Source organism: Oncorhynchus masou, chromosome 9 (assembly GCF_036934945.1).
Source record: "Oncorhynchus masou masou isolate Uvic2021 chromosome 9, UVic_Omas_1.1, whole genome shotgun sequence".
NCBI lineage: Eukaryota > Metazoa > Chordata > Actinopteri > Salmoniformes > Salmonidae > Oncorhynchus > Oncorhynchus masou.
In genome coordinates, this window is record NC_088220.1 from 16,437,281 (window position 1) to 16,453,149 (window position 15,869).

General features: G+C 44.0%; 1 protein-coding gene across 1 annotated transcript in view; it reads right to left on the bottom strand.

Moving 5' to 3' along the window:
• LOC135545569 (monocarboxylate transporter 8-like) overlaps positions 1-12,638 on the bottom strand; it is a 43,687-nt gene extending 31,049 nt beyond the window's left edge. The window contains exon 1 of the mRNA XM_064973272.1: positions 11,683-12,638. Coding sequence (XP_064829344.1) covers positions 11,683-12,190 — 508 coding nt within the window. The 5' untranslated portion in view covers positions 12,191-12,638. The remainder of the gene's footprint in view (positions 1-11,682) is intronic.
• Between the last annotated feature and the right edge of the window lie 3,231 nt (positions 12,639-15,869).

Below are 15,869 nucleotides of genomic sequence, written 5' to 3' on the forward strand. Positions count from 1 at the left end.
AGCCTATGGTAACGCCAGTATGGTAACGTCAGTACAGTAGCCTACAGTAACGTCAGTATGGTAACGTCAGTACAGTAGCCTACAGTAACGCCAGTATGGTAACGCGTCAGTACAGTAGACTACAGTAACGTCAGTACAGTAGACTATGGTAACGCCAGTACAGTAGCCTATGGTAACGCGTCAGTACAGTAGCCTATGGTAACGTCAGTACAGTAGCCTATGGTAACGTCAGTACAGTAGCCTAAGGTCCTGTCAGTAGAGTAGCCTACGGTACCGTCAGTATAGTAATGTTAGTACAGTAGACTATGGTAACATCAGTACAGTAGCCTACAGTACCATCAGTACAGCAGACTATGATAACGTCAGTACAGTAGCCTATGGTAACGTCAGTACAGTAACCTACAGTAACATCAGTACAGTAGCCTATGGTAACGTCAGTACAGTAGCCTATGGTAACATCAGTACAGTAGCCTATGGTACTGTCAGTACAGTTGCCTACAGTACCATCAGTACAGTAGCCTATGGTAACGTCAGTACAGCAGCCTACGGTACCATCAGTACAGTAGCCTATGATAACGTCAGTATGGTAACATCAGTACAGTAGCCTACGGCAACGTCAGTACAGTAGCCTATGGTAACGTCAGTATGGTAACATCAGTATGGGAATGTCAGTACAGTAGCCTACGGTAACATCAGTACAGTAGCCTACAGTAACGTCAGTATGGTAATGTCAGTATGGTAACGTCAGTACAGTAGCCTACAGTAACGTCAGTACAGTAGCCTATGGTAACGTCAGTATGGGAATGTCAGTACAATAGCCTATTGCAATGTCAGTACAGTAACCTACAGTAACATCAGTACAGTAGACTATGGTAACGTCAGTACAGTAGCCTATGGTAACGTCAGTACAGTAGCCTACAGTAACATCAGTACAGTAGCCTATGGTAACGTCAGTACAGTAACCTACAGTAACATCAGTACAGTAGACTATGGTAACGTCAGTAGAGTAGCCTACAGTTACATCAGTACAGTAGACTATGGTAACGTCAGTACAGTAGCCTATGGTAACGTCAGTATGGTAACGTCAGTACAGTAGCCTACAGTAACGTCAGTACAGTAGACTATGGTAACGTCAGTACAGTAGCCTATGGTAACGTCAGTACAGTAGCCTATGGTAACGTCAGTACAGTAGCCTACAGTAACATCAGTACAGTAGCCTATGGTACAGTCAGTACAGTAGCCTACAGTAACATCAGTACCGTAGCCTACAGTAACAACAGTACAGTAGCCTAGAGTAACATCAGTACAGTAGCCACGGTAACGCCAGTACAGTAGCCTACAGTAACGTCAGTATAGTAGCCTACGGTAACGTCAGTACAGTAGCCTACGGTAACATCAGTACAGTAGCCTATGGTAACATCAGTACAGTAGCCTATGGTAACGTCAGTACTGTAGACTATGGTAACGTCAGTACAGTAGCCTATGGTAACGTCAGTATGGTAACGTCAGTACAGTAGCTTACAGTAACGTCAGTACAGTAGACTATGGTAACGTCAGTACAGTAGACTATGGTAACGTCAGTACAGTAGCCTACAGTAACATCAGTACAGTAGCCTATGGTACCGTCAGTACAGTAGCCTATGGTAACATCAGTACAGTAGACTATGGTAACGTCAGTATGGTAACGTCAGTACAGTAGCCTACAGTAACATCAGTACAGTAGCCTATGGTACCGTCAGTACAGTAGCCTATGGTAACATCAGTACAGTAGACTATGGTAACGTCAGTATGGTAACGTCAGTACAGTAGCCTACAGTAACATCAGTACAGTAGCCTACAGTAACATCAGTACAGTAGCCTACAGTAACATCAGTACAGTAGCCTACGGTAACGTCAGTACAGTAGCCTACGGTAACGTCAGTACAGTAGCCTACGGTAACATCAGTACAGTAGCCTATGGTAACATCAGTACAGTAGACTATGGTAACGTCAGTATGGTAACGTCAGTACAGTTGCCTACGGTAACGTCAGTACAGTAGCCTACGGTAACGTCAGTATGGTAACGTCAGTACAGTAGCCTACAGTAACATCAGTACAGTAGACTATGGTAACGTCAGTAGAGTAGCCTACAGTAACATCAGTACAGTAGACTATGGTAACGTCAGTACAGTAGCCTATGGTAACGTCAGTATGGTTACGTCAGTACAGTAACCTACAGTAACGTCAGTACAGTAGACTATGGTAACGTCAGTACAGTGGACTATGGTAACGTCAGTACAGTAGCCTATGGTAACGTCAGTATGGTAACGTCAGTACAGTAGCCTACAGTAACGTCAGTATGGTAACGTCAGTACAGTAGCCTACAGTAACGTCAGTATGGTAACGTCAGTACAGTAGACTACAGTAACGTCAGTACAGTAGACTATGGTAACGTCAGTACAGTAGCCTATGGTAACGTCAGTACAGTAGCCTACAGTTACATCAGTACAGTAGCCTATGGTAATGTCAGTACAGTAACCTAAGGTCCTGTCAGTAGAGTAGCCTACGGTACCGTCAGTATAGTAATGTTAGTACAGTAGACTATGGTAACATCAGTACAGTAGCCTACAGTACCATCAGTACAGCAGACTATGATAACGTCAGTACAGTAGCCTATGGTAACGTCAGTACAGTAACCTACAGTAACATCAGTACAGTAGCCTATGGTAACGTCAGTACAGTAGCCTATGGTAACATCAGTACAGTAGCCTATGGTACTGTCAGTACAGTTGCCTACAGTACCATCAGTACAGTAGCCTATGGTAACGTCAGTACAGCAGCCTACGGTACCATCAGTACAGTAGCCTATGATAACGTCAGTATGGTAACATCAGTACAGTAGCCTACGGCAACGTCAGTACAGTAGCCTATGGTAACGTCAGTATGGTAACATCAGTATGGGAATGTCAGTACAGTAGCCTACGGTAACATCAGTACAGTAGCCTACAGTAACGTCAGTATGGTAATGTCAGTATGGTAACGTCAGTACAGTAGCCTACAGTAACGTCAGTACAGTAGCCTATGGTAACGTCACTATGGGAATGTCAGTACAATAGCCTATTGCAATGTCAGTACAGTAACCTACAGTAACATCAGTACAGTAGACTATGGTAACGTCAGTACAGTAGCCTATGGTAACGTCAGTACAGTAGCCTACAGTAACATCAGTACAGTAGCCTATGGTAACGTCAGTACAGTAACCTACAGTAACATCAGTACAGTAGACTATGGTAACATCAGTAGAGTAGCCTACAGTTACATCAGTACAGTAGACTATGGTAACGTCAGTACAGTAGCCTATGGTAACGTCAGTATGGTAACGTCAGTACAGTAGCCTACAGTAACGTCAGTACAGTAGACTATGGTAACGTCAGTACAGTAGCCTATGGTAACGTCAGTACAGTAGCCTATGGTAACGTCAGTACAGTAGCCTACAGTAACATCAGTACAGTAGCCTATGGTACAGTCAGTACAGTAGCCTACAGTAACATCAGTACAGTAGCCTACAGTAACATCAGTACAGTAGCCTAGAGTAACATCAGTACAGTAGCCTACGGTAACGTCAGTACAGTAGCCTACAGTAACGTCAGTATAGTAGCCTACGGTAACGTCAGTACAGTAGACTACGGTAACATCAGTACAGTAGCCTATGGTAACATCAGTACAGTAGCCTATGGTAACGTCAGTACTGTAGACTATGGTAACGTCAGTACAGTAGCCTATGGTAACGTCAGTATGGTAACGTCAGTACAGTAGCTTACAGTAACGTCAGTACAGTAGACTATGGTAACGTCAGTACAGTAGACTATGGTAACGTCAGTACAGTAGCCTACAGTAACATCAGTACAGTAGCCTATGGTACCGTCAGTACAGTAGCCTATGGTAACATCAGTACAGTAGACTATGGTAACGTCAGTATGGTAACGTCAGTACAGTAGCCTACAGTAACATCAGTACAGTAGCCTACAGTAACATCAGTACAGTAGCCTACGGTAACGTCAGTACAGTAGCCTACGGTAACGTCAGTACAGTAGCCTACGGTAACGTCAGTACAGTAGCCTACGGTAACATCAGTACAGTAGCCTATGGTAACATCAGTACAGTAGACTATGGTAACGTCAGTATGGTAACGTCAGTACAGTTGCCTACGGTAACGTCAGTACAGTAGCCTACGGTAACGTCAGTATGGTAACGTCAGTACAGTAGCCTACAGTAACATAAAATAAATAAAAATAAATATATCCCATTTAGCAGACGCTTTTGTCCAAAGCGACTTACAAGTCGGCTGGGGCCACTACTTTTACATATGGGTGGTCCCAGCGGGAATCGAACCCACGACGCTTGGCAGTAAGCGCAGTACATGCTCTACCGACTGAGCCACACAGGACCCCATCAGTACAGTAGACTATGGTAACGTCAGTAGAGTAGCCTACAGTAACATCAGTACAGTAGACTATGGTAACGTCAGTACAGTAGCCTATGGTAACGTCAGTATGGTTACGTCAGTACAGTAACCTACAGTAACGTCAGTACAGTAGACTATGGTAACGTCAGTACAGTGGACTATGGTAACGTCAGTACAGTAGCCTATGGTAACGTCAGTATGGTAACGTCAGTACAGTAGCCTACAGTAACGTCAGCATGGTAACGTCAGTACAGTAGCCTACAGTAACGTCAGTATGGTAACGTCAGTACAGTAGCCTACAGTAACGTCAGTACAGTAGACTATGGTAACGTCAGTACAGTAGCCTATGGTAACGTCAGTACAGTAGCCTACAGTTACATCAGTACAGTAGCCTATGGTAATGTCAGTACAGTAACCTAAGGTCCTGTCAGTAGAGTAGCCTACGGTACCGTCAGTATAGTAATGTTAGTACAGTAGACTATGGTAACATCAGTACAGTAGCCTACAGTACCATCAGTACAGCAGACTATGATAACGTCAGTACAGTAGCCTATGGTAACGTCAGTACAGTAACCTACAGTAACATCAGTACAGTAGCCTATGGTAACGTCAGTACAGTAGCCTATGGTAACATCAGTACAGTAGCCTATGGTACTGTCAGTACAGTTGCCTACAGTACCATCAGTACAGTAGCCTATGGTAACGTCAGTACAGCAGCCTACGGTACCATCAGTACAGTAGCCTATGATAACGTCAGTATGGTAACATCAGTACAGTAGCCTACGGCAACGTCAGTACAGTAGCCTATGGTAACGTCAGTATGGTAACATCAGTATGGGAATGTCAGTACAGTAGCCTACGGTAACATCAGTACAGTAGCCTACAGTAACGTCAGTATGGTAATGTCAGTATGGTAACGTCAGTACAGTAGCCTACAGTAACGTCAGTACAGTAGCCTATGGTAACGTCAGTATGGGAATGTCAGTACAATAGCCTATTGCAATGTAAGTACAGTAACCTACAGTAACATCAGTACAGTAGACTATGGTAACGTCAGTACAGTAGCCTATGGTAACGTCAGTACAGTAGCCTACAGTAACATCAGTACAGTAGCCTATGGTAACGTCAGTACAGTAACCTACAGTAACATCAGTACAGTAGACTATGGTAACGTCAGTAGAGTAGACTACAGTTACATCAGTACAGTAGACTATGGTAACGTCAGTACAGTAGCCTATGGTAACGTCAGTATGGTAACGTCAGTACAGTAGCCTACAGTAACGTCAGTACAGTAGACTATGGTAACGTCAGTACAGTAGCCTATGGTAACGTCAGTACAGTAGCCTATGGTAACGTCAGTACAGTAGCCTACAGTAACATCAGTACAGTAGCCTATGGTACAGTCAGTACAGTAGCCTACAGTAACATCAGTACAGTAGCCTACAGTAACATCAGTACAGTAGCCTAGAGTAACATCAGTACAGTAGCCTACGGTAACGTCAGTACAGTAGCCTACAGTAACGTCAGTATAGTAGCCTACGGTAACGCCAGTACAGTAGCCTACGGTAACATCAGTACAGTAGCCTATGGTAACATCAGTACAGTAGACTATGGTAACGTCAGTACTGTAGACTATGGTAACGTCAGTACAGTAGCCTATGGTAACGCCAGTATGGTAACGTCAGTACAGTAGCTTACAGTAACGCCAGTACAGTAGACTATGGTAACGTCAGTACAGTAGACTATGGTAACGTCAGTACAGTAGCCTACAGTAACATCAGTACAGTAGCCTATGGTACCGTCAGTACAGTAGCCTATGGTAACATCAGTACAGTAGACTATGGTAACGTCAGTATGGTAACGTCAGTACAGTAGCCTACAGTAACATCAGTACAGTAGCCTACAGTAACATCAGTACAGTAGCCTACGGTAACGTCAGTACAGTAGCCTACGGTAACGTCAGTACAGTAGCCTACGGTAACGTCAGTACAGTAGCCTACGGTAACATCAGTACAGTAGCCTATGGTAACATCAGTACAGTAGACTATGGTAACGTCAGTATGGTAACGTCAGTACAGTTGCCTACGGTAACGTCAGTACAGTAGCCTACGGTAACGTCAGTATGGTAACGTCAGTACAGTAGCCTACAGTAACATCAGTACAGTAGACTATGGTAACGTCAGTAGAGTAGCCTACAGTAACATCAGTACAGTAGACTATGGTAACGTCAGTACAGTGGACTATGGTAACGTCAGTACAGTAGCCTATGGTAACGTCAGTATGGTAACGTCAGTACAGTAGCCTACAGTAACGTCAGCATGGTAACGTCAGTACAGTAGCCTACAGTAACGTCAGTATGGTAACGTCAGTACAGTAGCCTACAGTAACGTCAGTACAGTAGACTATGGTAACGTCAGTACAGTAGCCTATGGTAACGCCAGTACAGTAGCCTACAGTTACATCAGTACAGTAGCCTATGGTAATGTCAGTACAGTAACCTAAGGTCCTGTCAGTAGAGTAGCCTACGGTACCGTCAGTATAGTAATGTTAGTACAGTAGACTATGGTAACATCAGTACAGTAGCCTACAGTACCATCAGTACAGCAGACTATGATAACGTCAGTACAGTAGCCTATGGTAACGTCAGTACAGTAACCTACAGTAACATCAGTATAGTAGCCTATGGTAACGTCAGTACAGTAGCCTATGGTAACATCAGTACAGTAGCCTATGGTACTGTCAGTACAGTTGCCTACAGTACCATCAGTACAGTAGCCTATGGTAACGTCAGTACAGCAGCCTACGGTACCATCAGTACAGTAGCCTATGATAACGTCAGTATGGTAACATCAGTACAGTAGCCTACGGCAACGTCAGTACAGTAGCCTATGGTAACGTCAGTATGGTAACATCAGTATGGGAATGTCAGTACAGTAGCCTACGGTAACATCAGTACAGTAGCCTACAGTAACGTCAGTATGGTAATGTCAGTATGGTAACGTCAGTACAGTAGCCTACAGTAACGTCAGTACAGTAGCCTATGGTAACGTCAGTATGGGAATGTCAGTACAATAGCCTATCTTAATGTCAGTACAGTAACCTACAGTAACATCAGTACAGTAGACTATGGTAACGTCAGTACAGTAGCCTATGGTAACGTCAGTACAGTAGCCTACAGTAACATCAGTACAGTAGCCTATGGTAACGTCAGTACAGTAACCTACAGTTACATCAGTACAGTAGACTATGGTAACGTCAGTACAGTAGCCTATGGTAACGTCAGTATGGTAACGTCAGTACAGTAGCCTACAGTAACGTCAGTACAGTAGACTATGGTAACGTCAGTACAGTAGCCTATGGTAACGTCAGTACAGTAGCCTATGGTAACGTCAGTACAGTAGCCTACAGTAACATCAGTACAGTAGCCTATGGTACAGTCAGTACAGTAGCCTACAGTAACATCAGTACAGTAGCCTACAGTAACATCAGTACAGTAGCCTAGAGTAACATCAGTACAGTAGCCTACGGTAACGTCAGTACAGTAGCCTACAGTAACGTCAGTATAGTAGCCTACGGTAACGTCAGTACAGTAGCCTACGGTAACATCAGTACAGTAGCCTATGGTAACATCAGTACAGTAGCCTATGGTAACGTCAGTACTGTAGACTATGGTAACGTCAGTACAGTAGCCTATGGTAACGTCAGTATGGTAACGTCAGTACAGTAGCTTACAGTAACGTCAGTACAGTAGAGTATGGTACCGTCAGTACAGTAGCCTATGGTAACGTCAGTACAGTAGCCTATGGTAACATCAGTACAGTAGACTATGGTAACGTCAGTATGGTAACGTCAGTACAGTAGCCTACAGTAACATCAGTACAGTAGCCTACAGTAACATCAGTACAGTAGCCTACAGTAACATCAGTACAGTAGCCTACAGTAACATCAGTACAGTAGCCTACGGTAACATCAGTACAGTAGCCTATGGTAACATCAGTACAGTAGACTATGGTAACGTCAGTATGGTAACGTCAGTACAGTTGCCTACGGTAACGTCAGTACAGTAGCCTACGGTAACGTCAGTATGGTAACGTCAGTACAGTAGCCTACAGTAACATCAGTACAGTAGCCTATGGTACCGTCAGTACAGTAGCCTACAGTAACATCAGTACAGTAGCCTACAGTAACATCAGTACAGTAGCCTACAGTAACATCAGTACAGTAGCCTATGGTAACGTCAGTACAGTAGCCTACGGTAACGTCAGTACAGTAGCCTATGGTAACATCAGTACAGTAGCCTATGGTAACATCAGTACAGTAGACTACAGTAACATCAGTATAGTAGCCTATGGTAACGTCAGTACAGTAGCCTACAGTAACATCAGTACAGTAGCCTACAGTAACATCAGTACAGTAGCCTACAGTAACATCAGTACAGTAGCCTACAGTAACATCAGTACAGTAGCCTATGGTAACGTCAGTACAGTAGCCTACGGTAACATCAGTACAGTAGCCTATGGTAACATCAGTACAGTAGACTATGGTAACGTCAGTATGGTAACGTCAGTAGAGTTGCCTACGGTAACGTCAGTACAGTAGCCTACGGTAACATCAGTATGGTAACGTCAGTACAGTAGCCTACAGTAACATCAGTACAGTAGCCTATGGTACCGTCAGTACAGTAGCCTACAGTAACATCAGTACAGTAGCCTATGGTAACGTCAGTACAGTAGCCTATGGTAACGTCAGTATGGTAACATCAGTACAGTAGCCTACGGTTACGTCAGTACAGTAGCCTATGGTAACGTCAGTACAGTAGCCTATGGTAACGTCAGTATGGGAATGTCAGTACAATAGCCTATTGCAATGTCAGTACAGTAGCCTATGGTAACGTCAGTACAGTAGCCTATGGTATTGTCAGTAAAGTCCATGGCCACTAGGAGCACCACCTCTGGGTGAGTGTTTTCTTGTTTGCTTATGGCGTAATACAGCTCATTGAGTGCGGGCTTAGTGCCAGCCTCAGTCTGTGGTTGTATGTAGACAGCTATGAAAAATACATATGAAAACTCTATGTAGATAGTGTGGTCTACAGCTTATCATGAGATACTCTACCTCAGGCGAAACCTCGAGACTTCCTTAGATATTGTGCACAAGCTGTTATTTACAACAATACATAGTCCGCCGCCCCTTGTCTTACCAGATGCCGCTGTTCTATCCTGCCGATACAGTATATAACAAACTGTATGTTGATAATGTTGTTGTTCAGCCACGACTCCGTGAAGCATAAGATATTACAGTTTTGAATGTCCCTTCGGTCATCGATTTTATTTTCCAAAGATTTTCTAGCAGAATGGAAGGCAGTGGGGGTTTATTTGATCGCCTATGAATTCTCAGAAGGCAGCCCGCCCTCCTGCCTCTTTTTCTCGGCCTTCTCTTCACCCAAATGATGGGGCTCTGGGCCTGTTCCCGGGAAAGCAGTATGTAATTCACGTCGGGCTTGTCGGACTCGTTAAAGGAAAAAAATTGATTATTCCAGATCGTGGAGAGTAATCGCAGTTCTGATGTCCAGAGGTTATTTTCGGTCATAAGAGACGGTCGCAGCAACATACTGTACAAAATAAGTTTAAAAAAATAAGATACAAACAATGCAAAGAACCCAACAAAAACACACAATTGGATAGGAACACGTAAAACATCAAGCCTTCTTCTCCAGCGCCATCTTGGCAATGGGCATTGATTTCACAGAGTTTGCATCAATGTAAATTCTACTTTATGTCTCACTCTGAAGAGGTATTAGGAGTGGGTACTGGCCTAGGCACTGCACTTAGGGTGGGCTCAGCTGAGAAATGTGATTCTGTGCCAGGCAGTCTATAAGCCCCTTCTGCACCGAAGTTTGCCGGGGCGAGCTAGACTTGCTTAGGGATCTGACTGCAGCTCACTAATCTAATCCCTTTTGATACGATAACAGTTTTTCAAGATTAGAAATCAGGATCCTGGATGGACCCAAACATGAAAAAGTTTTAACGAAGGAAAAAATGAGAGGGAGAGGTCTTGACAATTGTCATCAGATTACACAGGGGTTGTTGTTTTGCGAACGAGGAAAGGACTCTCCAGTGGATAATGACCTAAAAGTTTCAGTTGAAAACCTGCGCATGTGTACACTTCCATTCCAAGAATGTATACAGAGTTAACAATGAACCTAGGCCTACATCAGACCCATTCTGAGAATTGAGAGAGTGTTAGAGAGAAGACAATTGGATTTCTTTATAGCCACAAACATGTTTCATCCTAACAATTTAAGTGGTTGAGACAACTCAATGTGTCATGGTGACTACTAAGCTGTTAAACATGAACTCTAACTGAGCTGCAGCTCAATGATAACTGAGCCGTGGACAGACTACAGCCTCACCTATCCCAAAATGCCTGTCCTTCCTCCCTCCTCACCCATTGTGAATCATTTATAGAAAAACTAACTAACTGCACATCCCTGGCATGCATCAGGGCCTGTATACACTAAGAGTTGTTCCTCATACTGTAGATCATAATGCATTAGATCACATGGACAGGATGGGAACTGATCCTTGATCAGCATGCCTACTCTGAGATGCTTTGTGAGTACATATGGCCCTGGTGTAGTGAGGCAAAAGAACTGTATGTGTGTGTTATGGAAAAAAAAGCCCATTAAGTCCTAAACAGGTTAGAGGTGAAGATTGAGGACACAATACAACAGGGGGCTTTGGTAAAACTGACAGGCAACCAGAGGGCTTATTTTAGTGACACACACTTGCGACTTTGTCACGTGGAAAATACATTAACAATATGAGGAGAACATAAGGACAACAACATGAGAACGATATGTTATCCAGCGGTATGACAGAATTAGAGCCGTGATCAGAAAGTTAATGCAAGGAAACTCTGGTGCTATATGGCATAGGTATAGTCTATATATTAACTTGAAGTCTTCAAACAGATGATAATGATGATGAGACTGAAGTAGTCGCCTAAATTCTCATCACAGCAAAGATGGCTTGGGGGTCGAAGCTGCAAAGATGGGTATGATCAATAATGACATTTTTCATTTTATGTTTTACTTCAATATCGTCTTGAGACAATGCTGAGCATTCTTCTGGTTCTGGCTATGTTTATTTGACCATTCTCGATCATCTTCAACAGTAAGTCACCATCAGTAGGCTCATAGGCTCATTTTAACAGGTGCAACCGTCATAGGACAGACTCACCTACTTTAAACTGCGACGTTTTGTCATTGGGGTCTGCGTGGTCTTCCACCAGCATCATGTGGAGGATACCGAAGGAGTTCTGTATCCCGAAAATGGATCCATTACACCAGGTAGCAGCGAAAACTACTAACCAGCCGAACCCACCCTCGGGTGGGACGAACCCGGGGCTCTGCCCTGGTGCCGAGGACTGAGACTGGGAATTCGGGGACACACCGGGTTTACTATCGAGACATCCAGCCTCTATTAGCTGGATAATGCTGTCCTCATGTGGGATCTTGCATTCGCCATCTCCCAGGTCCTGCCCCTGGTCCTCCTGTGCTTGCTGATTCTCCTGGTCTTGGGGAGAACCACCGTTGTGCGCCATTTCAGAGTCTGCAGTAGCCTCATCACAGTGTTCGGTCGGCGGCTCGCAGCTCAATGCTTCCTCCTCGGTCTGATTGTCTCCTATCCCGTTGATCCCCCCCTCATCCTGTCTAGTATAGGGGTTACTGTTGTGTTCTGGCTGCATCGCTCATGCATCAGATGGCGACAGTAGCCTACTGATTGACAAGGATTGTCTATAATAAAAACGAAATCGGTTTCTTTCTGCTCTGCTCTTCCAAGAATAGTAGACAAAGTGAAGTTACTGCACCAATGGCAGTATCCGAACTGTCGCTATAAAATCGATTGTGTGGTGAAAGGACAGGCACGTATTATTTATCATGGTATCAGATGTCCCCATAGCCTATTTCTAGGGGGAATGATGATGCCAGAAAATATTTAACTTTTGCTTTCCTGCTCCGTGCAAAATGTAAATCAACCTAGGAAAACGTCTGCTGCTCACCAATCTCGTGCTCCCGCTGCACGGAGTCTCTACTCTACATCGTGTAGCCTAATCTGTAAATAAATGAGTTTCGGCTCCTCCTCTTTCATTTGTTTAATTTTACATTGGAATATGTGGATCTATCGGCCGGGGGCTTTCAGGATCACCGTGTCAACACAGAAAACAACCTTCATTCAACAAGTTTGCCCGGCCTCCACGACCTCGTCACCAACGGCCGAGCTCAGAGACGGGTTTAACATTCCTGCAGTGTGAGATTACGAAAATACTCGAATGTCGCCCCCACGCATTCTGCTGTCTCTAACACTACTCGAACTACTTTGGAAAGCGCAGCCGCAGCTCAGTGAATGACGTTGATGGAGTGAGTTTACAATAATTGTAGACGAATACAGTTTATCGCGGAAAAGTGTCAATGTAACAATTTCTCGGCGCAACTTTGTATCCGGTGTATAGCAGATGATTTAATTTCACTACGACATGATACAGCCTTCTATTTTATCAGCACATATGCACAGTTTACATCCCATACATCGGTGTTTTAGACCAGGATAAATAGCGTTTAGACGTTATTTACATCTAATGGTGAAGAACTGAGGTTTGAAAAGCAAGCTTCTATATTTGCATTCACACAGGCAGTCCCTGTTAAACTTTTTGGCGTAATGGTTATATGTGTGGGTTTGATATTTGGATTTGGGTTCGAAACCCGGTCGGGTTGTTATCATTGACTCTACCCTTTAAAGGGGGCAATCAGCAGTTTTTGGACTTCATTTAATTATAAGTACCCAATATTCTTCAACAATATAACTTAAATGCCTAATGATTTCAGTTCATACCCCACCAGAACCCCAAATGTAAATGTGGATTTATATATACTCAAAACATGGTTAAAATTAAACTATAATTTTGATATCATGGATATCTTTGCATTTAAGAGGTTACATTCCTCCAGCCCCATCTCTCAGCTTTTTACCAAAGCAGGTGCGGGGAGTATGCTTTTTTATTGTTTAATACTCTACCATTATTTAACTAGGCAAGAACAAATTCTTATTTTCAATGGCAGCCTAGGAACAATTGGTCAACTGCCTGTTCAGGTTTGTACCCTGTCAGCTTGGGGGTTTGAACTTGCAAACAGGTTAGTAACTTCCAGTTACTAGTCCACCACTCTAACCACTAGGCTACCCTGCTCTTGCCACCCTAATCTTCCCTAAATTACACATTTTTAGCTACCACTTCCGAGTCCATTGGAGAGGATCAGTTTGAGCAAAATTAGGTATAGAATCACTGGTCTACAAATAGTTTTCCCTGCCAAACAATCGGCTTTGTGCAATTAAGATTAGTAAAGGAAGCCTCCCCACCGAACACTCACACACAACCAGACAATGATGGATTTCCTAGGATTTTCTACCTGCAGCAAACCTAGTGGACAATGGTGAAAACACTGGTATAAAAATAAAACAAATAACCAACCAAAACAACTGGCCCTAGTCATAGACTACAGCTGTGGTCGTGTACAACTGGCCCTAGTCATAGACTACAGCTGTGATCGTGTACAACTGTCCCTAGTCATAGACTACAGCTGTGATCGTGTACAACGGGCCCTAGTCATAGACTACAGCTGTGATCGTGTACAACTGGCCCTAGTCATAGACTACAGCTGTGATCGTGTACAACTGTCCCTAGTCATAGACTACAGCTGTGATCGTGTACAACGGGCCCTAGTCATAGACTACAGCTGTGATCGTGTACAACTGGCCCTAGTCATAGACTACAGCTGTGATCGTGTACAACTGGCCCTAATCATTGGCCACAGCTGTGATCGTGTACAACTGTCCCTAGTCATAGACTACAGCTGTGATCGTGTACAACTGGCCCTAGTCATAGACTACAGCTGTGATCAGGTACAACTGTCCCTAATCATTGGCCACAGCTGTGATCGTGTACAACTGGCCCTAATCATAGACTACAGCTGTGATCGTGTACAACTGGCCCTAGTCATAGACTACAGCTGTGATCGTGTACAACTGTCCCTAGTCATAGACTACAGCTGTGATCGTGTACAACTGTCCCTAGTCATAGACTACAGCTGTGATCGTGTACAACTGTCCCTAGTCATAGACTACAGCTGTGATCGTGTACAACTGTCCCTAGTCATAGACTACAGCTGTGATCGTGTACAAGTCTAGACTCCCTAGTCATAGACTACAGCTGTGATCGTGTACAACTGGCCCTAGTCATAGACTACAGCTGTGATCGTGTACAACTGGCCCTAATCATTGGCCACAGCTGTGATCGTGTACAACTGTCCCTAGTCATAGACTACAGCTGTGATCGTGTACAACTGGCCCTAGTCATAGACTACAGCTGTGATCAGGTACAACTGTCCCTAATCATTGGCCACAGCTGTGATCGTGTACAACTGGCCCTAATCATAGACTACAGCTGTGATCGTGTACAACTGTCCCTAGTCATAGACTACAGCTGTGGTCGTGTACAACTGTCCCTAGTCATAGACTACAGCTGTGATCGTGTACAACTGGCCCTAGTCATAGACTACAGCTGTGATCGTGTACAACTGTCCCTAGTCATAGACTACAGCTGTGATCGTGTACAACTGTCCCTAGTCATAGACTACAGCTGTGATCGTGTACAACTGGCCCTAGTCATAGACTACAGCTGTGATCGTGTACAACTGGCCCTAATCATTGGCTACAGCTGTGATCGTGTACAACTGTCCCTAGTCATAGACTACAGCTGTGATCGTGTACAACTGGCCCTAGTCATAGACTACAGCTGTGATCGTGTACAACTGTCCCTAGTCATAGACTACAGCTGTGATCGTGTACAACTGTCCCTAGTCATAGACTACAGCTGTGATCGTGTACAACTGTCCCTAGTCATAGACTACAGCTGTGATCGTGTACAACTGTCCCTAGTCATAGACTACAGCTGTGATCGTGTACAACTGTCCCTAGTCATAGACTACAGCTGTGATCGTGTACAACTGTCCCTAATCATTGGCCACAGCTGTGATCATCTACAACAGTCCCTAATCATTGGCCACAGCTGTGATCGTCTACAACTGTCCCTAATCATTGAACACAGCTGTGATCGTGTACAACTGGCCCTAATCATAGACCACAGCTGTGATTGTGTGCAATAGTTCACTTTCACCATTGGATGGGGCCAATATGCCACAGTTGACACACAGGATGTGTTTAGTTGACAGTGTGGTTAGGATTGATTGACCAATCTCATGTTGGGAGATGGAGAAACCTCTCTTTAGCCAAATTAAGATTCTTGGTTAGCTGTGATTGAATTTATGTAGGCCTAATTAGGTCAATGTCGAGGTAGAAATAAGCTAGTGTCC